This window comes from Selaginella moellendorffii, unplaced genomic scaffold (genome assembly GCF_000143415.4).
Source record: "Selaginella moellendorffii unplaced genomic scaffold, v1.0 SELMOscaffold_5, whole genome shotgun sequence".
Lineage (NCBI taxonomy): Eukaryota > Viridiplantae > Streptophyta > Lycopodiopsida > Selaginellales > Selaginellaceae > Selaginella > Selaginella moellendorffii.
In genome coordinates, this window is record NW_003314266.1 from 636130 (window position 1) to 657245 (window position 21116).

The 21116-nt window shown below is 44.3% G+C and overlaps 4 protein-coding genes across 4 annotated transcripts; all 4 read right to left on the minus strand.

Moving 5' to 3' along the window:
* Positions 1 to 159: 159 nt before the first annotated feature.
* LOC9658448 (aquaporin TIP2-1) lies at positions 160 to 1237 on the minus strand. The gene is made up of 3 exons (XM_002965022.2): positions 1025 to 1237; positions 719 to 966; positions 160 to 624 (listed from the first exon to the last, which is right to left on the minus strand). Exons 1-3 carry the CDS (start codon positions 1149 to 1151, stop codon positions 265 to 267), a joined length of 735 nt encoding a protein of 244 aa, XP_002965068.1. The 5' UTR covers positions 1152 to 1237; the 3' UTR covers positions 160 to 264.
* Positions 1238 to 5943: 4706 nt separating this feature from the next.
* Positions 5944 to 7290, minus strand: LOC9658449 (pentatricopeptide repeat-containing protein At4g02750). The gene is made up of 2 exons (XM_002965023.2): positions 6571 to 7290; positions 5944 to 6063 (listed from the first exon to the last, which is right to left on the minus strand). Exons 1-2 carry the CDS (start codon positions 7288 to 7290, stop codon positions 5944 to 5946), a joined length of 840 nt encoding a protein of 279 aa, XP_002965069.2.
* A 17-nt stretch (positions 7291 to 7307) lies between these two features.
* LOC112344611 (pentatricopeptide repeat-containing protein At4g22760-like) lies at positions 7308 to 7913 on the minus strand. The gene has a single exon (XM_024669680.1). It carries the CDS (start codon positions 7911 to 7913, stop codon positions 7308 to 7310), a length of 606 nt encoding a protein of 201 aa, XP_024525448.1.
* A 9202-nt stretch (positions 7914 to 17115) lies between these two features.
* LOC9659664 (pentatricopeptide repeat-containing protein At4g02750) lies at positions 17116 to 19132 on the minus strand. Its single transcript, XM_024669681.1, has 4 exons — positions 18407 to 19132; positions 18171 to 18238; positions 17921 to 18022; positions 17116 to 17431 (listed from the first exon to the last, which is right to left on the minus strand). Exons 1-4 carry the CDS (start codon positions 19130 to 19132, stop codon positions 17116 to 17118), a joined length of 1212 nt encoding a protein of 403 aa, XP_024525449.1.
* Positions 19133 to 21116: the final 1984 nt, after the last annotated feature.

The following is a 21116-nucleotide window of genomic DNA, read 5'->3' on the forward strand; positions in this document are numbered from 1 at the left end:
AAAACGATGGCAAGGAAAAAAATGTGCTGGCGAGGAAAAAAATGTGCTGGCGATGGAGATAATGGCCAGTCTTATCGCCTGTGGTGCTGTGATGAGAGACAGCTGTGGGACTCAGCAGTGATCCACGATCGTTATCACAATTTTCGCTCGAGATCGTGGTCATCATAATGGTTTGTTTGGGAATTGGTACTTCCAACTCTTTTGCAAAATCATTGAAAACCAAGAACACGAAAGAAGATTCAGGGGAGGGGGAGAAATTCCTTCCTAGTATTCCTCTGGAGGTGGTGGAGTGATGAGGATCTCGTTGTAAACAAGCCCTGCAAGGCCACCACCAATGAGAGGCCCGACCCAGTAGATCCAGTGGTTCGTCCAGTCGAAGGTAACTAGAGCTGGGCCAAAGGATCTGGCCGGGTTCATGGATCCGCCACTGAAAGGCCCGGCCGCGAGGATGTTGGCGAGAACGATGAATCCAATCGCGATGGGGGCGATGGTTCCGACCACTCCACGCTTGTGATCCACCGCGGTGCCGTAGACCGTGAAGATAAGAGCGAAAGTGGTGACGATCTCGATCACCAGGGCGGAGATCACAGATTCGTGGGCTCCAACGGCGTGAATAGGAACAGCCTAGATGTTCCAAAGCGAGAGAGTTTCCATGGGATCACAAGGATCAAAGTTAGTCCAAGCCAGTCAAGCGAGCGCGGCGACTAGAAGAGCTTACCTCGTGGAGGAAGGTGAACTTGAGGACGAGAGCCGCGAGCACTGACCCGAGGAGCTGGGCGATCCAGTAGAGGACTCCCCTGGCGATTGTGATGTGGCCTCCAACCGCGAGGCCAAACGTGACCGCGGGATTGATGTGTCCTCCCGAGATGTTGGCGGTGGCGGCGATGACGACGAAGAGGGCGATCCCGTGCGCGAGCGCGATTTGCACCAGGCCAGCGGGTGTGAGAATCGGTCCTCCCAGCTTGGCTGCAAGACAAGACGAAGTTTTGGTAAGTTCTCCTGCGAGAATCTAGCAGCTACACACCGAAAGCCATAGCCGATCCAACGCCCGCGAAGACGAACAAGAACATCCCGATGAATTCAGCGAGCGCGGCTTTCATTGCGTCGGGTTGCCTGTATTCGTCTGCCCCTCCCACCGTGAGACGAGCCATTTCGGATCGATCGAGCGATGAAAGAAAAAACAAAGGAAGAAAAACGAAGAACCAGAAAGAGAGATTGGCTTGGCCTCACAGAGATGGAAGATTTTTAAGGCCGGACTCATTCGTTGCTACCGGGTGACGTGGAGCCCACTGGCACCGCCCTAGCGCCACCCTGGGCCCCGCCACGTCAGCTGGACCAGCCTGCTGACTCACCGCCTGGACACGTGTCAGGCGCGAAGAGTTCGTAAACAGTCTCGTGTATAGTTTGCATTTGCGTTTGTGTTTGAGGAGGGCACACGATGCGCTCGTCCGTGCGATTTGCTCTGCAAAAGAATCGAACACTTGTCGCTACCACCTTTGGGGGTTTGTTTGATCGATCAATCAATCAATCCACGACTTGATAAGGATGTTATATGAAATCAGGAAGGCTTTTTATCCTACATAAACAAGATGCCCCTTGAAGGCATTACGCTAAGGTTGTAGAATTATATAGACAGAACGGGCAAGCCTTTCTTTCTCACTTTATTTGATCTCAACCAGTTGGTAAGCAACTTAGAACTTGACTAGCAACAAGGATTTCATCGGAGTACATTGAAAACCATGAGAGGACCCTCTTTGATACGACAAGCTACAAACAAAAATAAAAGATTTAGAGAATACCTAGGTCTGGAGCATTAACAGCCGGGCAGAAAGTCACAGTGCTTTTTCTGCCCGGCTGTTAATGCTCCAGAGTGCCGGCTTTTCCGTGACACCAAAGCACAACAAAAGCACAAATTAGTTAACAGTGAGTCATGCTTTACTTATAAGGGGTTGCCCAACCAATCAGAATTTTTTGTTTTTTTAAACCAGCTTTTCTTCTTGCATCTTTTTCTACCTTGTCTTTTTTAGTTTTCTCCTTGGCCTCAATGTGAGCAATGTATTCTAGATTAGTGAGTGAAGTTTCATAGGGAATAGAGATGAACCTCTACTTCTCTCTTGTTTGTGGTTGGTTTTAAGTTTGAGTGGAGAATGGCATTGTGAGTTGAGCTATAAATTCTTCCATTGTTGGCTCATGAGCTTCTTCCATTCTATAGTTTACATTTACAGCAATTGTAGCACTTAAATCATTATCATTGTTATCATCTGCACTTATATCAAATATAAGTCTTTTCATCTTCATCTTTTTAAAGTTTTTTACTTGTGCCTTCTAAAGCTACAGCCACGTGAAATTTGGATCCATAGTTGCACAATCGAAAAGCTAGAGTCCAGTTTTCTTAAAGCTAGCAATGATGTTTGCAAGAGTTAGAGCTTTGTCCAAGTGCTCTTCTCACCATTCCTGTTAAGATCTTTGTTGGAGTGTGTCTATGAAATTTTGCCTCCATGTACTCAGCATGGATGGCTTTGAATGTTATCTTGAAATGTTTGAAACAATATACATTAAGAGGTTGCATGTAATATGAAGTATGAGGTGGCATTATGACGATATCAATTCCTAACTCGAATGCTTTCTTTAAAGTAGCAAGAGCCATGACCATCCATCACAATGCAAGCTCGATTTGTTAAAGAGATGCCACTTGGGATGACTTTTGCAAAGTGTTCAAGGAAGTAGGTAAGCCCATTATTGCTCATCCATGCATTGGCTTGTACTTACATAGATGCTCCAAGCTCACACAAGTCCAACTAGCTTGTTGCTCAATTATGCTCTTAAAATATGTAGTGATTTAGAAGTTTTTGGCCATTCGTAGCAACAGCACAAATGATTATTATCCTTTGATGTTCATTTGGAATGACACTAAAAATTGTACAAGCTTGTTTATATAAGTAACCAAAGGGAATGACTTGAATATAAAAAAAAAGGGCTCATAAATAATAATGCACCATTTTTTCCAATCAATTAAAGGTCTTGGGATATTTGGGGTTAAGCATTATTGAGTTTAAGTAACTTGCTTGTAAGAGAATGACTCGAGAAACAATATGTTAAGGTTTAAATATAAAAGAAAAAGGGTTTATAAATAAAAATACACCCCCTTTTTCAATCAGTTAAAAGTTTTAAGATATTTAAACAATTTTGAGTTTAAGTAATACTAAACTCCTAAGAAGTCCAAATTTAAAACTTGAGAGATGATCCGTTAAGGTTTAAATATAAAGGGAAAAGGCCATGAATAATAATGCACTTCCTTTTCCAATTAATTAAGGGTTTTGGAATATTTGGGGTATTGAGTTTGAGTAATATTATTCCAAAAAGTTCAAATTTAAAAGATTGCAACTTCTTGAATACCATATAACAGCCTTACTAGATCAAGTGTAAAATAAGGATTTTATTTAGGGTGATTTTAGTTAATTTTTGTTTCTTCTATAAATCTTTGTTGGGTTTTGTTAAGTACACCAAGAAACATTTAAGGGTTTCTAGCTCATTCAATTAAGGTTTGAAGTGATCTAAACTCTAGAACTATAAAAACAATTGAATGTGACTAATAAAATTGGTTGGTGCCACATCAAATTGTTGGATGCCCGATTGGATTACACTCTATGGCATTTGTAAAAACTTGATATTAATCAAGACTACAGTTCTCATCTTAGTTTTTTTATTTGTCTTCCAGTAGTTGTAATATTACCTTTTTGTCACAATTTTGCAAAAAGTTTAATTCTTATGATTCTAATATTGCATATAATTCCAATATTTTTAAAAATTGGTACCTGGCTCTATTTCCACATAGTCATAGATCTAATCAATGTTTTGTGCTTAATTGCAAGGTTTACAATATTGTTCTATGTTTAAGATTTTATTATACTCTTTGGTTCGCTTAAGCAAAACTTGTAGGTATATCTCAAATATACTTAGATATTCTAGGATATTCTACCATCTAACAGTTTTTATTTATTTAGATTAATCTTGTATTTAAAATTTATAAATTTTCGTAAACACTTTCTAGTATATTCTTATTTATTTTATGGTTGATATGCAATAATATTAATATTTATTTATAAATTATAAACATGTTTATAATTATCAATTAATTGAATTATTCAAAAATACTAAATAAGAATGACACTACTATTAAGCAAACCAAGTGTTACTGTATGCAACACATAACAAATTATTTTTCTAACTTTTGTGGTTGCATATATGTAATTAGTGTTTAATGCTAATATTTTCAATTAATATAACTCTATTTAAGCTAAATACACCAAGAATACACCTATATTGTCTCATAAACAATGTCAGATTAGCATCCAAACCCACATCATATTAACATGAAAAGTATTTTTCTTAAATAAAAACTTCTTTAGAGATTGAGTTGGAGTTTCATTGTATTTTATCTTATAAGTTACTTTCTGTTTGTGTTTGAACAAATTTAATTAATATGAATTCTTAATTAAAACCAATAATATAAATTTCTAATAGATTTGTTATTTAATTTATTTACATTATTTAATCATGTTCAATTGTGTTATATATATAATAGCTTTTGGTAGTTTTTATACATGTAAATATGTTAAGAACTTTACTTACAATATCCCAAGGTACATCTGTGATATTTAATTAACAAGAATTGTTTTGATCTATATTTAGTTTTTTATTATAGGTTTAAATGTAAATATTTAATATTCTAGAAAAATTATTTGTTTAAATTTAATTTGAGTTTTTATTAGCTAGAGAAATACTATTTTCTATATAGATGTAAATATACCTAGGATATTCTTAAATATTTTAGAATTTCTAATTATTTAACTTCGCATTAACATAAGAGACAACAATATCATAGCTGAACTATCTATTATATGTTTTCATTGGGGAGTCTGGTCATGGGAAGAAGAGGCATAACATGGTGTTTACAATCCAAGAACTTTTCAATTCTTCTCTAGTTTTCTTCATGTAAACTTCTTAAATTGATCAACATATGGTTTAAAATTTAGAAAATTCTCAGCAACAATCCCTTTTATAGACAAATTTGGAGCTGAAAATGGTGAATTATATCTTGATTAGGTCGTGATAGATATAACGTTGTGCGGTTTGTCCTAGGGCGCGAACGAGAAAACGAGTGTTAAGTGTGGGAGAGCAAGGAGAAGCGCGAGAAGGCTCGATGCTGGGTGAGTGCCCTCTTTCCTTCCTCCCCAATTGCCCTCTTTTTCTCCCCTCATGGCTGCGATTTTTTGTTGTGAGGCAGGAAATGAGAACGTCGTTGTTACTCCACGTCGAGTCATGATCGATGAGCGTGCGACAAGAGCTGTAGAGCACAAGCTCGTTCGGCTTGCCTTGCTCACCGGCGAGGAGGAAAATCAAGAGCTCTACAGCCCAAGTGACTTGATCATCGGAACAGCTCCCAACGCTGAGGCTTTCTCCAGGTGAGCAACCAAGAATGCTTCTAACCTGGATGCTTCTAATGTCGATGCTTTCAGGTGGGCATCAGGAAACAGGAAGTTCCTTTGTGATTTCATCTGAGGAAAGATCATTGCAAGGGAACTTCCGTATGACCCCATGGACAAGCTCAATTAAAAGTGGGAGTTGCTTTTGATGCATAAGCAGGTGGATTGCTAGTGGTGGTAACAGCTATTAGCTACAAGTTAAATTTCAGGGGGACTTTTACAAGTTCAACGTGATAGTGCAAGTTTGTGGCTAAAGTTCTATTATTCCTTTTGGTATCGCAACTTTGAGTACCTACAGCACTTTTGTCATCAAGATCGCAACATCCCAGACGCCCAAGAATCTTCATGAGCAAGCTGCAATCTTCTTTGGACCAAACTATCCTTGCTGCAAGCTCTATATTGGTCTCAAAAGGTTCAGTGAAAGAGCTAATGGAACTATTGGTATGTTGGCTTCGATCTATGAAAGGCTAGGAGCTGGCGGAGGGGCAGGCAGAGTTGGAGCTGGAGCAGTGGGAGGGGGATCAATGCCCATCTGGCTTGTCTCGTTTGGGACTTGCCCTTTGGGCTCAAATGCAACCTGGAAAAATTCAGAGATTCTCACAGGGGTTGGATATGGTGGTTTCATTTTGAATGGTCCTAGACTTGCATCTTATACTCTGCATTTCCCAGCTTCACAAGTTTTCATGACGTTTGTTCCTACTAGAAGTGGAGCGGTGAGAGTTGCACCAGCTGGTGCACCTGTAAATTATGAGTTGGATCTTTACTATATCCAACAAGCTTTTTTATGCCCTTTTGAACCCACGTATTAAAATCTATACACCTTGAGTTATAATCTAGCTTCTGATGAGTAATACGAAAAGAGTTTACCTTAACATGTATTCTATATTAAATGCTGATAATTTGGATCTTTATTTGTTCTCTCTTGGATGTTGTCCAGGTTTTGTGAGAAGCGACAAAAAGAAAACACATGGGGAGCGAGCGAGTTTTCCACTAATACACAGACGGCTAGCCTGTCAGTGCAGCTCACGCCCATGACAAGGAAGGTAAACTGTGTTGGCCAAACCATTCCTCAAAATAAAAGCACATAAGAGGAGAAGTTTTCTGGCTCCAGCTCCATGAGCTTCTCCACAGCCATTCTCCCACGCCTCACATCGTCGTGCATTTTGGATGCGCCCAACATGATGGTCCATGGAATAGGATTCACAGTCGATGACGAACAAACCAGAAAACCTGTAGTTTCTTCGACCATACTCAAGAGGCCGCATTTTCCCGATCCACCACGCAAAACGTGTTTGCCAGTCCGAACGATGCCAAAGTCCTGCGTTGCATATGTGTAGCAGTTCCAAGAATCCTGAAGCCTTCCATCGACGCTGCAAGCCGAGAGGATTGCGAGAAGCGTCACACTGTCCGGAGAGAAACCATTCAAAACCATCGCACGAAACGTTTCTCTGGCCATACAACCGTGACCCCGGTGAGAATATCCGGATATCAGAGAGTTCCATGACACGGAATCTCTCTCGTCCATGGACTGGAAGATATTATCAGTCATCTCTACAAATCCAGCGCTAGCATACGCACCCAAGATTGCGTTCCAAGAGATTACATTGCGATGTGGCATCCGGTCAAACATAAATCTTGCATAATCCAAATGCCCATTTGAGGAAAATGCTGCGACTATTGTATTCCACGATAAAACACACTGTTGCGGCGTTAAATCGAATATTTTCTTTGCGTCAACTAATCTTCCAAGATGTGCGTAAGCAGCAGTAATGGTGCTCCACGACACCAAATCTCTCTGCGGCATCCTGTCGAAGAGAAAGCTCACAACTGGAGCTCCCGCTCATGGGAGTAGGCCGTAATCATCGTGTTCCAGGCGATTACGTCTCTCTCGGGCGCGATCTCAAAGAAGCTGCGAGCGAGGCCCAACTCGCCGTCGTGGACGAGCGATCCGAGCATGGCGTTCCACGGAACGACACTCCACTGCGGCATTCTCTCGAAGAACAATTGCGCGAGGCGGGAATCGCCCTCCTTTCGGGCATAAGCGCTCACCATCGTCGTCCACGACACGACGTTCCTGCGATCCATTGCCTCGAACAGCGCCCTGGCCTGCCGGATGTCGCCGTTTTCCACTCTGCCATGGATCATCAAATTCCACGAGAAGACGTTCTTTGCGTGGATCTCGTCAAAAGCTTCCCGGGATTCCTGCAAATGCCCACACTGGGCATACATTTGGACGAGATGGTTCGCGAGGTACGTGTTGGTGGTGGATGGATCGCCTTGTGAGTCGAGGAGCTCACGGTGAATCCTCCTCCCCTTTCTCACGTCTCTTCCGATGCCACACTGCCTCAATCTCGATGCGTAGCTCTCCACGATGGAGTGCTTGGAAGTGGCAGTGGACTTGAGGCATTGCTTGAGCACTCTCTTCATCCATGGACGCAAATACGAAAATAGGTTCTAACCACTATTTTCCTCTATGAATCAAAGTTGACGAAAGTCAACGGAATGTGAAAATCAAGTCTATGACCAAATTGAAATCGCCCTGGCATATCTCGTTCCGTGATGATTCTACAAAGTTTTGGCCAGCCGCTGCATAGCTCGAAAGTGAAGCGACGTCGATGGCATGACAAGGGGCCAGTCCTTCTCCGGAATACCCTCAATGTCGTTACCCCAAGCTGCAAGTGTCCTATACTGCAGGAGGTCATACTCGATGAGACTGTTCACCTTGCCCACGGAAAGCTTGTTGCAGAGCGTCATGTAGGGCGTAATACCGTCCTTGTGTTTCACCAAGGTGGACACTACGGCCTTCCAATCGTCCTTGGTCCAGCACGGCTTGCTAGGCTTGTTGGCAGGGACGGCCTCTGGAAAGCAAGCAAGCCGGACCTTCAAACAGCAGCTTGACAGAAGCGAGGCCTTCACAGCGTCCCATGACTCAATGCTCCCAGCAGCTCTGGCTAGTAAGCCCATCCGTCCACCCATATGGCTGTATATGTCCTTCCACAACTCGTCGGACACTCCATCAGAACCCGTCGGTAGGAGCGTCTCAAAGAACTGGCGAGCTTCCGCTTCATTCAAATCGCCTACGTTTAAAGTGTCCGCTCGGAGGCTGCCTATGTAGCCCGCAAGCCAAGTCCCAAAGAAGTTCTCCGAGGATGCCAGCACCACATTCATGATGTGCTCCTGCTTCGTCACCATCACAAAGAAAGCGAGCAGCTGGTCGAGCTCTTTCTTGGTCCCTGGATCTGTGGTCCAAGTGCACAACCAGTTGGCCTCATCCAGAACGATCGTCGGATAGACCTTAGCATACTCCCCGCCACCTTTCAGAACCAGGCTATCACAAGAGACACCGTAGGACTTGATAGCTGCAAGGACTGTGTCCATGTCGTCTGCCTTGTCCATCTGGTCCTTAACAACACTCCAGCTGTCCACCTGAGAGGCCCTGACGGAAGGTAAAAAGCTGGACTTGAACATTCGGGCAACGCCCCTCGGAGAAATCGAGCCGCGCATGTCAGCGAAGGAGGACACTCCGGGATACTCACCCTCACCTTGCCTCCGCAGGAATTCCCTCAGAAGGGCACTCTTCCCCGAATCCTTCGGTCCACTCACCACAACTAAGTTGCCTCCCGAAACCGAGTCACCTACAGCGGCCACAAGGCGCCCATTCAGCGCCGCGAGCTCGTTTTCCCTGGCGAAAACTGTCCGCCCCTGATTGAAGTTCGCCACGCTCGAGGAGAAGCGCCTCAGCATCTTCGAAGCCATAGCTATACACTGCAAGGGTTTAGTAGGCGTGGAGCCTCGTGCATAAATATAGCTATTTACACTGCAAGGGCTTCCCTTTTAGTAGGCGTCTTTCTTCCACGCCTCGCATCGTCGTGCACCGTCCATGGAATAGGATTCACCGACGACGAAGAAACATCTATAGTCTCTTCGACCATACCCAAGAGCGCACATTTTCCCATGAGTATTTGCCAGTCCGAACGACGCTCTATACTTCGATGTTCCTCGCAGATCACGAAGAACAAACTTGGCGAAGAAACCGGCGGCTGGGTCGGCGACCAAAGTTCTCCGTTGCATATGCGTAACAGTTCCACGAGTCTTGAAGCCTTCCATCGAGGGTGCAAGCCGAGGGGATTATGAGACTGTCCGGAATTCAAAACCATCGCACGAAACGTCTCCCTGGTATCAGAGAGTTCGACGACACGGATTCTCTCTAGTCCATGGACTGGAAGATGTTCTCCGCAACATCAACGCTAGCAAAGGCATCGAAGATTGCGTTCCGAGAGATTACATTGCGATGTGGCATATGATGAAAAGTAAAGCTTGCATAATCTAGAGTTTAAGGCAAATGCTGTGACTATTGTGTTCTAGGATAAAACATACTGTTGCGGCGTTGAATCAAAGATTTTCTTGGCGTCAACTAATCTTCCAAGATGTGCGTAAGCCGCAGTAATTGACGACACCAAATCTCTCTGTGGCATCCTGTCGAAGAGAAAGCTCGGGATCTAAAGCTCCCGCTCATGGGAGTAGGCCGTAATCATCGTGTTCCAGGCGATCACGTCTCTCTTGGGCGCGATCTCAAAGAACCTGAGAGCGAGGCCCAACTCGACGTCGTGGACGAGCGATCCGCGCATGGTGTTCCACCACTGCGGCATTCTCTCCAAGAACAATCGCGCGCAAGGAGGGAATCGCCCTCCTTTCGGGCATAGCACTCCACGACATGACGTTCCTGCGAGCCGGTTGCCTGGGACAGTGCCCTGGCCTGCCGGATGTTGCCGTTTTTCACGCTGCCATGGATCATCACATTCCACGAGAAGACGTTCTTGGCGTGGACATACATTTGGACGAGACGGTTGGCGAGGTACGTGTTGATGGTGGATGGATCGCCTTGCGAGCCGAGGTGGATCCTCCTCCCTCTTATTTTTAAACACACCTAAAATCACGTCTCTCACGTCACGCATTGCCTCGATCACGATGCGTATCCCTCCACGATGGAGTCTTTGGAAGTGGCAGTGGACTTGAGGCATTGGTTTGCCACAGTGTTTCCTCAAAGGGGTGCAAGGATTTCTCGATAATGTGGAAAAGAAAAGAAAAGCCCAGCCTTGGACAACTCAGATCTTCTTCTAAATCAAGAAAAGTTACATCTGGAAAGTGAAAGCTCACACGACAATGAAGTTTTTTATTCTTCCTTGCAAGATTCAAAGACAATTCTTTTGAGTTCAAAACTCTTGGAATTTCACGAACACACACAAACCAGTTATCATGGATGTGATGATCAAACTTTATGTCATTTCCGATCCAAAGTCAGCATTTATACTAACATAAAAAGTATTTTGCTTAGATAAAAACATCTTAAATAGAGGAGTAGAGATTGAGTTGGTCTTATAAGTCTATTTTTGAACAAATTTAATTAATATGAATACTTAATTAAAACCAATAATATAAATTTCTCTTGTGAGTGGATGGAATATGGAAAGGGAATACAAAAAATATGCATATCACTTAGCCCAAAAACCTTAGTTTATATATAGAAATAAGTGGTTTAGATTGAAATCAATCCAATGGTTACTAAAATCCCATTATACTAATATTAGTATATGGCATCGTAGCTGTACACTTGGCCCTTATATCATTCCCTCCTCTCGGAATAATAGAAGATCATTAGGGTTCTTTTATAGATGGGCTGGGATCTAGAAGAACGTTAAGAGGAGGCATTAGCGGATCTATAGGTGGTATTAACTACTCTTGATCCCTTTGTATGAAGTGTTTTAACTGCTGCACATGCACAATCTCTAGAGGATCGGCCTACTGGACGTCATGCCAAACTTCATAAACTTGTGGTCCAACTTGCCACAATACCCGATATAGTCCTTTCTATTGAGCAAGAAGCCCCTTAGATAAACCACGTATCATAAAATGAGGAAAACAGACTAACACCAAGTCATCTACTTTGTACTCCACAAGTGGATGATGACAGGATTTGTAGCACTGTTATTGTCCCACTTGCATACGGCCTAAGTGTTCGGTAGACTCTTCTCGGACAAGTGGAATAATGCTCGTCAAATACTAATCCCACGACCTAGCATTGGCAGCTCATGGCAATTACAAAGGTAAACCCAGCTCTATTGGTAATATTGGATTATGACCATATAGGAGTTTATATGGTGAAGCACCAATAAAACTCTGCACCCTTGTAACATATGCATACTGAAGAGACAACAAATAACCATCCCAATCCAAATGTTGAAAGTTCACATACTTTGCAATCATCCATTTGAACGTCTGAATAAGTCGTTCCACCAGACTGTCTGATTGTGGATGATAAGCACTTGTGAAAGTGTTGCGTATCTCCAACCAAAATGTCAAAACATGAAATGCCTTAGTCATAAATATGGGACCATTATCCGAAAAATTCTGCTCTAGACAAGAATGCTGGAACACCACTTGATTGAGTAGGAAGTATCCAATAGCAATTGTAGAGGCACTAGCAAAAGCATCAACTTCCATCCAACAAGTCAAGTAGTCAGAAGCAATAATAACATACTCATTGCTAACAGTCGACCGTGGAAAAGGTCTCATAAGATCAAACGCCACCAACTCAAATGGACGAAAAACTACACTTGACTCCAACCGTCCTTCTGCAGCATGAGGGGGAGTATTACGAACTTGACACCAAACGTAGCTACACATATACTAGATAATATCATGTCACATCTTTGGCCAATAGAAAGACTTGCGCAACTTCTCAGTTACATGACAATGTCCTATATGCCCACCTAGAATAGGAGAATCATGGTAGGCATGGAGAAACCATGGAATAAAGACAAAAGGCACCACCAGCTGTAAATGATCATCAAGATCTGTCCCCACAAAATAAAGAATGCCGTTTTTAAAGTGATATAAATGCCGGAAAGGCAAGTCATCAGCAAGTGATGTAGGATTCTTAAACCCATCTCGAAGCCTTCGAATCCACGGCTCAATCTTTTGAGCCTTGTGAACTTCATCAAGAGAAGATAGATCTTGTTTTGCACCTTGTGGACACTGAATGTCAAGTACAGCAATTGTTGACGCAACAGAATCCTCGTTTAGAAAATCCACAAATGCTGGAACAACAGACTCATTAAAAACATGAGAGGAGATTGGAGAAGAAAGAGGAGCTCGAGAAAGGGTATCAGCATTAGCCATAGAACTCCTTGGGCGATGAACAACATCAAAATCATATATCTGAAGCTTCAAAGCCCACTAAGCAATATGACCAACTAGGTTCTTTCGTTTCAATAATGAAGTAACGGTAGCATGGTCACCTTCAAGTAACGTCTGAGAACTATGTAGATATATATGAAGTTTCTCGAAACCCCAGACTATTGCTAAACACTTATTCTCTATTGTGGAGTATTTTACCTCCACTGGTTGTAATATATGGCTTATATATATAATAGGATAGCGCTAACCAAGCACACTCAAGTGTAAGACACAAAATCCCTAGGCCCCAAAGTGGAGCCAAAAGGGTGTCATGTGGTAGTGACCGAAGCAAAAGCCAAACGAGTGTAACACGTTTGGACTAAAAGCTCCGACTCGAAAGGTTGAGAGCGGGAGTGGAACTCCCAACAAAGTGCTCGAAGAATGAGCACGAAGCGAGCAATAAGCAAGGCTCTAAAAAGGGACCCAAAAAGGACCAACACATGACACGTGGAGGAGTCTGAGATGGACCGAGACGGAGTCCGAGATGGAGTCTGAGAAGGAGTCCGAGATGGAGTCCGAGAAGGAGTTCGAGATGGAGTTCGAGATGGAGTCTGAGATGGAGTCCGAGGTGGAGTCTAAGATGGACCGAAACGGAGCCCAAGATGGAGTTTGAGATGGACCGAGAAGGAGTCCGAGATGGAGTCCGAAATGGAGTCCGAGATGGACCTGAGATGGAGTCCGAGATGGACCCAAGATGGAGTCCGAGAAGGACCCGAGATGGAGTCCGAGGTCGAGACCGAGACCGAGACCGGGACCAGGACCGAGACCAGGACCGAGACTGAGACCGAGATCGGGACCAAGACCGAGACCGAGACCGAGACCGAGATCGGGACCGAGACCGAGATCGGGACGGAGACCGAGACTGAGGCCAAGGCCGAGACTGAACCCAAGCCCGAGTCCGAGTTCAGGTCCGAGTCCGAGTCCGAGTTCGAGTTCAAGTCCGAGTTCGAGTCCGAGAGGGTGAAAGCCCAAAGCGTTCGTCTCCCAGACCCTGGGGGGTTTGGTGAGCTCTAAAAGTATAGTAGGGGGAGGATTGTAGTGGAGCCAGTTTGGCCAGGAAAGGCCAGTTTGGCTAGGAAGGCTATACCCAGTGTTGGGTGATGAGCTACCCACTGGGAAGTTCAAGACTAGAGTGAACATGGACCGACAAGTGGGGTAGCTTGGTGAAGTGTTCAAGAGCCAGCTCTAGTTCCCCCGGAAGATCGACTGGCCGATGCTCCCAGTTCAAGTGTGGGTGGCACTACCTACTTGGATACCAAGTGTGGCTTAACGGAACCTCACTCTAAGCCCACGGCTAGAGCACCTAAAGGCAGAAGGTGGGGAGAGTACCCATGAAGGCCGTGTAGGGCCACGGTATTCCAAAATATTGTCCCAAAGTCTCAGACTGTGGAAAGGAAGAAGAGTAGCCCTGTGGTGTGGTGACCAAGGACACAGTCACACAATGAGGAAGTCCTAGAGGACAGTGAGACTTAGTGGTCAGGCTCATGGGCCTTGATCTAGTGGCAGTGTTGGCGAACATGGCCCAGGACAGAAAGGGACTTGGTGGGGACCAGAAAGGGGATATTGGGGAAGACTATTCCCCATGTCTAGAGGCATCCTAAGGATGTTAAGGAGTGGATCTAGGATGATCACTCATGGATGGATGGCCCAGCCTTTGAGAGACGAAACTGTGATGTAGGTGGTGTTAGACCACCAATGTGACCAAGGTGAATATGCATGGCCTTAGCGTAACGGGCCGATATGACGGTGGTACCTTGGGGTGTCAATCATGGGTTTGGACACGTGAAGCACTTGGACCAAGTGCAAAGGTTGAGTGGCGGGGATGCCATTCTCGGGGCTAGCAAGCCCAAGTCCGAAATAGGACTTATGAAGGTTGTGAGTGAGACTCCTCCAAGTGGTTGGAGGTGTGGTTAAGTGATTAAAGTAGAATGGAAAATTTATTCACTTACATTAGGCTCTTTTGTATCAATACACCTCCAAGACCAATATCAAAAACATCCACGCGCAAAATAAAAGGTTAAGTGTAATCAAGATATGCCAAAACTTGAGGAGTCATCAATAGCTCTTTGAGATCCACGAATGCCTGCTCACAATCTAAAGACCAGATGAAAGATGATGTTGATGACTTCAACAACACTCGCAATGGTGTAGTGCGATAAAAAAGATGGTCCACAAAACGACTGAGATACTACACCTTACCCAAAAAGTGTTGCACATCATTCACACACTTTGGAGTAGGGAACTTTAAAACAGCCACAAGTTTGTTAGGATTAACTTGCAAACCCTCACGAGAAATACGATACCCAAGATAAGTTGTGTCCTTGGACCCAAACACGAACTTCGACCACTTCAACTTTAAACCAATGTCCCGTAGCCGATTCAACATTTTACAAACATCATGAACATGCTCCTCCCATGTCCCCTCCGAGTGGATCAAGACATCATTAATGAAGTCAGCAGTCACCTCCGGCATATCATAAAGAACCTCGTCCATCATCCACTGAAAAGTCGCTGAAGCATTGTTCAAACCAAACGGCATCACCAAGAACAATAGCAACATCAACCTCCATTGGAACAGGACCATCACCCATAGGAAGTGGAACTGAAAGATATGCAGTAAGAAGTGGAAAAAGCAACATTTCATAACGTTGTGCCAAGTGAAGAGCATTGTCAAGGTTGGTGAGAGTAAGTGCATGCACAAGTCCAACAAAATATTGATGAAGTGCTGCCCACAACACTCCTAGCTTGATCCGCTCTAATATATTTAGCTCCACACGAAGCAATATGTTCTGAAAATGAACGCCAAATTGCATCACTGACTTAGATGGCCCTTGACGGAGACGATGCAATTGCTAGAAGGCATCAACACAATCGTCGACATGTCCAAATGCACGTTTGAAGATGTCTGGAAGAACACTCCAATCCCCACGAGTGGCTACACTCAAACCATTGTACCACTGTGGCAATCACCATGAAGTGATCAAACCAATGGTACATGTCATCCCCAGGATTCTTGCAAAAGAACTCCAGCCGAATAAGAGGATTGGCACCAAGAGTAGGAGGAGTTATACCACGTGCCGTGAATGCAACTATTAACTAAGTTTGGTTGTTCAATTGCAAGCACATAGCATCAAGCAATTGTACCAACTGTTACTCTAGAATCAAAGGAGGAGATTGCTGATTTGCTATGAAAATGAAGGAAAAGGAAGAGCAAAAGAAGAGAAATGACAAAAATCTAGAAGGAAAGGGAGATCTAGACAATGTAAAAAGTTAGATCTAAACCAAAATTTTAAAAGGAAAGAACAAAAGAAAGGAAATTGAAAAAACTAAATTTAGACAGTGCAAAAGCTATATTTAAACTAAAATCCTAAATCCAAACACTCCTCAGGGACAATGAAAAGTGCCCCTCACCTCCACCAATATGAGTGCATAGAATATGGAAAGGGAATATAAAAAATATGCATATCACTTAGTTTATATATAGGAGCAAATGGTTCGAATTGAAACCAATCTGACAGCTATTAAAATCCCACTATGCTAATATTAGTATATGGCATCATAGTTGTACACTTGCCCTCACACTCCTAAATTTGTTATTCAAATTTTTAACATTATTTTAATCATGTTCAATTGTGATATATATATATAGCTTTTGGTAGTTTTTATACATGTAAATATGTTAAGAACTTTACTTGCAATATCCCAAGGTACATATGCGATTTTTAATTAACATGAATTAATTTGATCTATATTTATTTTTTATTATAGGTTTAAAGGAAAATATTTAATATTCTATAAACATTATTTGTTTAAATTTAATTTAAGTTTTTATTAGCTAAAGAAACACTAATTATTATATAGATGTGGATATACCTCGGATATTCATAAATATTCTAGAATTTCTACTTATTTAACTTTGGATTAACATCCTTATTGCTTCAAAATTCTAAGGGTAAACTCTCCATCAATAATTTGAAATATGGTTGTTATCAAGAGACAAATGCAAAAACAAAATCATAGCTGAACTATTTACTATACATTTTCATTGGGGAGTCTGGTAATGGGAAGAAAAGGCATATCATGGTGTTTACAATCCAAGAACTTTTCAATTCTTCTCTAGTTTTCTTCATGTAAACTTCTTAAATTGATCAACATATGATACCAAGGTTTAAAATTTAGAAAATTCTTGGCAACAATCCCTTTTATAGAATCACCACAAATTTGGAGCTGGTAACATTGTGTTTTCTTTTTGTCACTTCTCACGAAACCTGGACAACATCCAAGAGAGAACAAATAAAGATCCAAATCATCAGCATTTAATATGAAACACATGCTAAGGTAAACTCTTTTTGTATCACTCATAAAAAGGAAATACAAGTAGATTGCATAGATTTCAATACATGGGTTCAAAAAGGCATGAAAAAGCCTGTTGGATATAATAAAGATCTAACTCGTAGTTCACAAGTGCACCAGCTGGTGGAACTCCCACTGCTCCACCTTCAAGAGGAACAAGTGTCTTAAAAACCTGTGGAGCTGGGAAGCATAAGGTATAGGATGCAAGTCCTGGACCATTCAAAACAAGGCCACCATATCCAACCCCTGTGAGAATTGGAGAATTTCTCCAGATTGCATTTGGGCCCAAAGGGCAAATCCCAAATGAAACAAGCTGAATGGGCCTTCCACCCCGTGCTCTAGCTCCAGCTCTGCCCCTGCCATAGACCAAAGCCAACATAGTGATAGTTCCATTAGCTCTCTTGTTGAACCTTTTGAGACCGATATAGAGCTTGTAGCGAGGATAGTTTGGTCCAAGGAAGATCACAGCTCACTCATGAAGATTCTTAGGCATCTAGGATGTTGCAATCTCGATGACAATAGCTCTGTAGGTTCTCAAAGCCGTAACATCGAGAAGAAGAATAAAACTTTGGCCACGGACTAGCATTGTTATATCGAGCTTGTAAAAGTCCCCCCCGAAATCTGGCTTGTAGCTAAGAACTATCGTCACCATGAACAATCCACCTACTTGTGCATCAAAAGCAGCTCCCACCTTTAACTGAGCTTGCCCATAGGGGTTATATAGAAGTTCCCTTGCTATGATCTTTCCTCACATGAAATCACAGAGGAACTTCCTGTTTCCCAATGCCCACCTGAAACCATTGACGTTAGAAGCATCCAGGTTAGAAGCATTCTTGGTTGCTCACCTGGAGAAAGATTTGGCATTGGGAGCTGTTCTGATGATCAAGTCGCTTGGGCTGTAGAGCTCTTGATTTTCCTCCTCGCCTGTGAGCAAGGCAAACAAGCTTCTGCTCAACAGCTCTTGTTGTGCGCTCATCGATCATGACTTGACGTGGAGTAACGACGACGCTCTCATTTCATGCCTCACAACAAAAAATCACAGCCATGAGGGGAGAAAAAGAGGGCAATCGGGGAGGAAGGAAAGAGGGCACTCACCCAGCATCGAGCCTTCTCGTGCTTCTCCTTGCTCTCCCATGCTTAACAGTTGTTTTCTCGTTCACGCCCTACATTATATTTATCATGACCAAATGTGAAATGCAATCAAGATATAATTCACCAGAACGAACTCTTTCCAATTTGTGTGTGGATTTATAGATGAAATACACAGATGGCTAGCTTAAGGTAAACTGTTGAGAGAAAGTTGGCCAAACCATTCCTCAAAATAAAAGCACATAAGAGGAGAAGTTTTCCGGCTCCAGCTCCATGAGCTTCTCCACGGCCATTCTCCCACGCCTCGCATCGTCGTGCATTTTGGATGCGCCCAACATGACAGTCCATGGAATAGGATTCACAGTCGATGACGAAGAAACCAGAAAATCAGTAGTTTCTTCCACCATACTCAAGAGGCCGCATTTTCCCATGAGATCCACCACGCAAAACAAGTGTTCGCCAGTCTGAACGATGCCAAAGTCCTGCGTTGCATATGTGTAGCAGTTCCAAGAGTCCTGAAGCCTTCCATCGACGCTGCAAGCTGAGAGGATTGCGAGAAGCGTCACACTGTCCGGAGAGAAACCATTCAAAACCATCGCACGAAACGTTTCTCTGGCCATACAACCGTGACCCCGGTGAGAATATCCGGATATCAGAGAGTTCCATGACACGGAATCTCTCTCGTCCATGGACTGGAAGATATTATCAGTCATCTCTACAAATCCAGCGCTAGCATACGCACCCAAGATTGCGTTCCAAGAGATTACATTGCGATGTGGCATCCGGTCAAACATAAATCTTGCATAATCCAAATGCCCATTTGAGGAAAATGCTGCGACTATTGTATTCCACGATAAAACACACTGTTGCGGCGTTAAATCGAATATTTTCTTTGCGTCAACTAATCTTCCAAGATGTGCGTAAGCAGCAGTAATGGTGCTCCACGACACCAAATCTCTCTGCGGCATCCTGTCGAAGAGAAAGCTCACAACTGGAGCTCCCGCTCATGGGAGTAGGCCGTAATCATCGTGTTCCAGGCGATTACGTCTCTCTCGGGCGCGATCTCAAAGAAGCTGCGAGCGAGGCCCAACTCGCCGTCGTGGACGAGCGATCCGAGCATGGCGTTCCACGGAACGACACTCCACTGCGGCATTCTCTCGAAGAACAATTGCGCGAGGCGGGAATCGCCCTCCTTTCGGGCATAAGCGCTCACCATCGTCGTCCACGACACGACGTTCCTGCGATCCATTGCCTCGAACAGCGCCCTGGCCTGCCGGATGTCGCCGTTTTCCACTCTGCCATGGATCATCAAATTCCACGAGAAGACGTTCTTTGCGTGGATCTCGTCAAAAGCTTCCCGGGATTCCTGCAAATGCCCACACTGGGCATACATTTGGACGAGATGGTTCGCGAGGTACGTGTTGGTGGTGGATGGATCGCCTTGTGAGTCGAGGAGCTCACAGTGAATCCTCCTCCCCTTTCTCACGTCTCTTCCGATGCCACACTGCCTCAATCTCGATGCGTAGCTCTCCACGATGGAGTGCTTGGAAGTGGCAGTGGACTTGAGGCATTGCTTGAGCACTCTCTTCATCCATGGACGCAAATACGAAAATAGGTTCTAACCACTATTTTCCTCTATGAATCAAAGTTGACGAAAGTCAACGGAATGTGAAAATCAAGTCTATGACCAAATTGAAATCGCCCTGGCATATCTCGTTCCGTGATGATTCTACAAAGTTTTGGCCAGCCGCTGCATAGCTCGAAAGTGAAGCGACGTCGATGGCATGACAAGGGGCCAGTCCTTCTCCGGAATACCCTCAATGTCGTTACCCCAAGCTGCAAGTGTCCTATACTGCAGGAGGTCATACTCGATGAGACTGTTCACCTTGCCCACGGAAAGCTTGTTGCAGAGCGTCATGTAGGGCGTAATACCGTCCTTGTGTTTCACCAAGGTGGACACTACGGCCTTCCAATCGTCCTTGGTCCAGCACGGCTTGCTAGGCTTGTTGGCAGGGACGGCCTCTGGAAAGCAAGCAAGCCGGACCTTCAAACAGCAGCTTGACAGAAGCGAGGCCTTCACAGCGTCCCATGACTCAATGCTCCCAGCAGCTCTGGCTAGTAAGCCCATCCGTCCACCCATATGGCTGTATATGTCCTTCCACAACTCGTCGGACACTCCATCAGAACCCGTCGGTAGGAGCGTCTCAAAGAACTGGCGAGCTTCCGCTTCATTCAAATCGCCTACGTTTAAAGTGTCCGCTCGGAGGCTGCCTATGTAGCCCGCAAGCCAAGTCCCAAAGAAGTTCTCCGAGGATGCCAGCACCACATTCATGATGTGCTCCTGCTTCGTCACCATCACAAAGAAAGCGAGCAGCTGGTCGAGCTCTTTCTTGGTCCCTGGATCTGTGGTCCAAGTGCACAACCAGTTGGCCTCATCCAGAACGATCGTCGGATAGACCTTAGCATACTCCCCGCCACCTTTCAGAACCAGGCTATCACAAGAGACACCGTAGGACTTGATAGCTGCAAGGACTGTGTCCATGTCGTCTGCCTTGTCCATCTGGTCCTTAACAACACTCCAGCTGTCCACCTGAGAGGCCCTGACGGAAGGTAAAAAGCTGGACTTGAACATTCGGGCAACGCCCCTCGGAGAAATCGAGCCGCGCATGTCAGCGAAGGAGGACACTCCGGGATACTCACCCTCACCTTGCCTCCGCAGGAATTCCCTCAGAAGGGCACTCTTCCCCGAATCCTTCGGTCCACTCACCACAACTAAGTTGCCTCCCGAAACCGAGTCACCTACAGCGGCCACAAGGCGCCCATTCAGCGCCGCGAGCTCGTTTTCCCTGGCGAAAACTGTCCGCCCCTGATTGAAGTTCGCCACGCTCGAGGAGAAGCGCCTCAGCATCTTCGAAGCCATAGCTATACACTGCAAGGGTTTAGTAGGCGTGG

Excerpts from the sequence above, each read along its gene's own strand:
- LOC9659664 (XM_024669681.1), bottom strand. The coding sequence starts at position 19,132 with ATGCCGCAGAGAGATTTGGTGTCGTGGAGCACCATTACTGCTGCTTAC. Across the intron at positions 18,239-18,406 it reads CGGAAAACTTCTCCTCTTAT|GGCGTGAACGAGAAAACAAC; the intron begins GTGCTTTTATTT and ends AATATAATGTAG. Across the intron at positions 17,432-17,920 it reads AATGCCAAATCTTTCTCCAG|GGGCAGAGCTGGAGCTAGAG; the intron begins GTGAGCAACCAA and ends GGTCTATGGCAG.
- LOC9658448 (XM_002965022.2), bottom strand. The coding sequence starts at position 1,151 with ATGGCTCGTCTCACGGTGGGAGGGGCAGACGAATACAGGCAACCCGAC. Across the intron at positions 967-1,024 it reads TGGATCGGCTATGGCTTTCG|CCAAGCTGGGAGGACCGATT; the intron begins GTGTGTAGCTGC and ends CTTGTCTTGCAG. Across the intron at positions 625-718 it reads AGTTCACCTTCCTCCACGAG|GCTGTTCCTATTCACGCCGT; the intron begins GTAAGCTCTTCT and ends TGGAACATCTAG.
- LOC9658449 (XM_002965023.2), bottom strand. The coding sequence starts at position 7,290 with ATGCCGCAGAGAGATTTGGTGTCGTGGAGCACCATTACTGCTGCTTAC. Across the intron at positions 6,064-6,570 it reads CAGAAAACTTCTCCTCTTAT|GTTGCATTTGAGCCCAAAGG; the intron begins GTGCTTTTATTT and ends GAATTTTTCCAG.
- LOC112344611 (XM_024669680.1), bottom strand. The coding sequence starts at position 7,913 with ATGAAGAGAGTGCTCAAGCAATGCCTCAAGTCCACTGCCACTTCCAAG.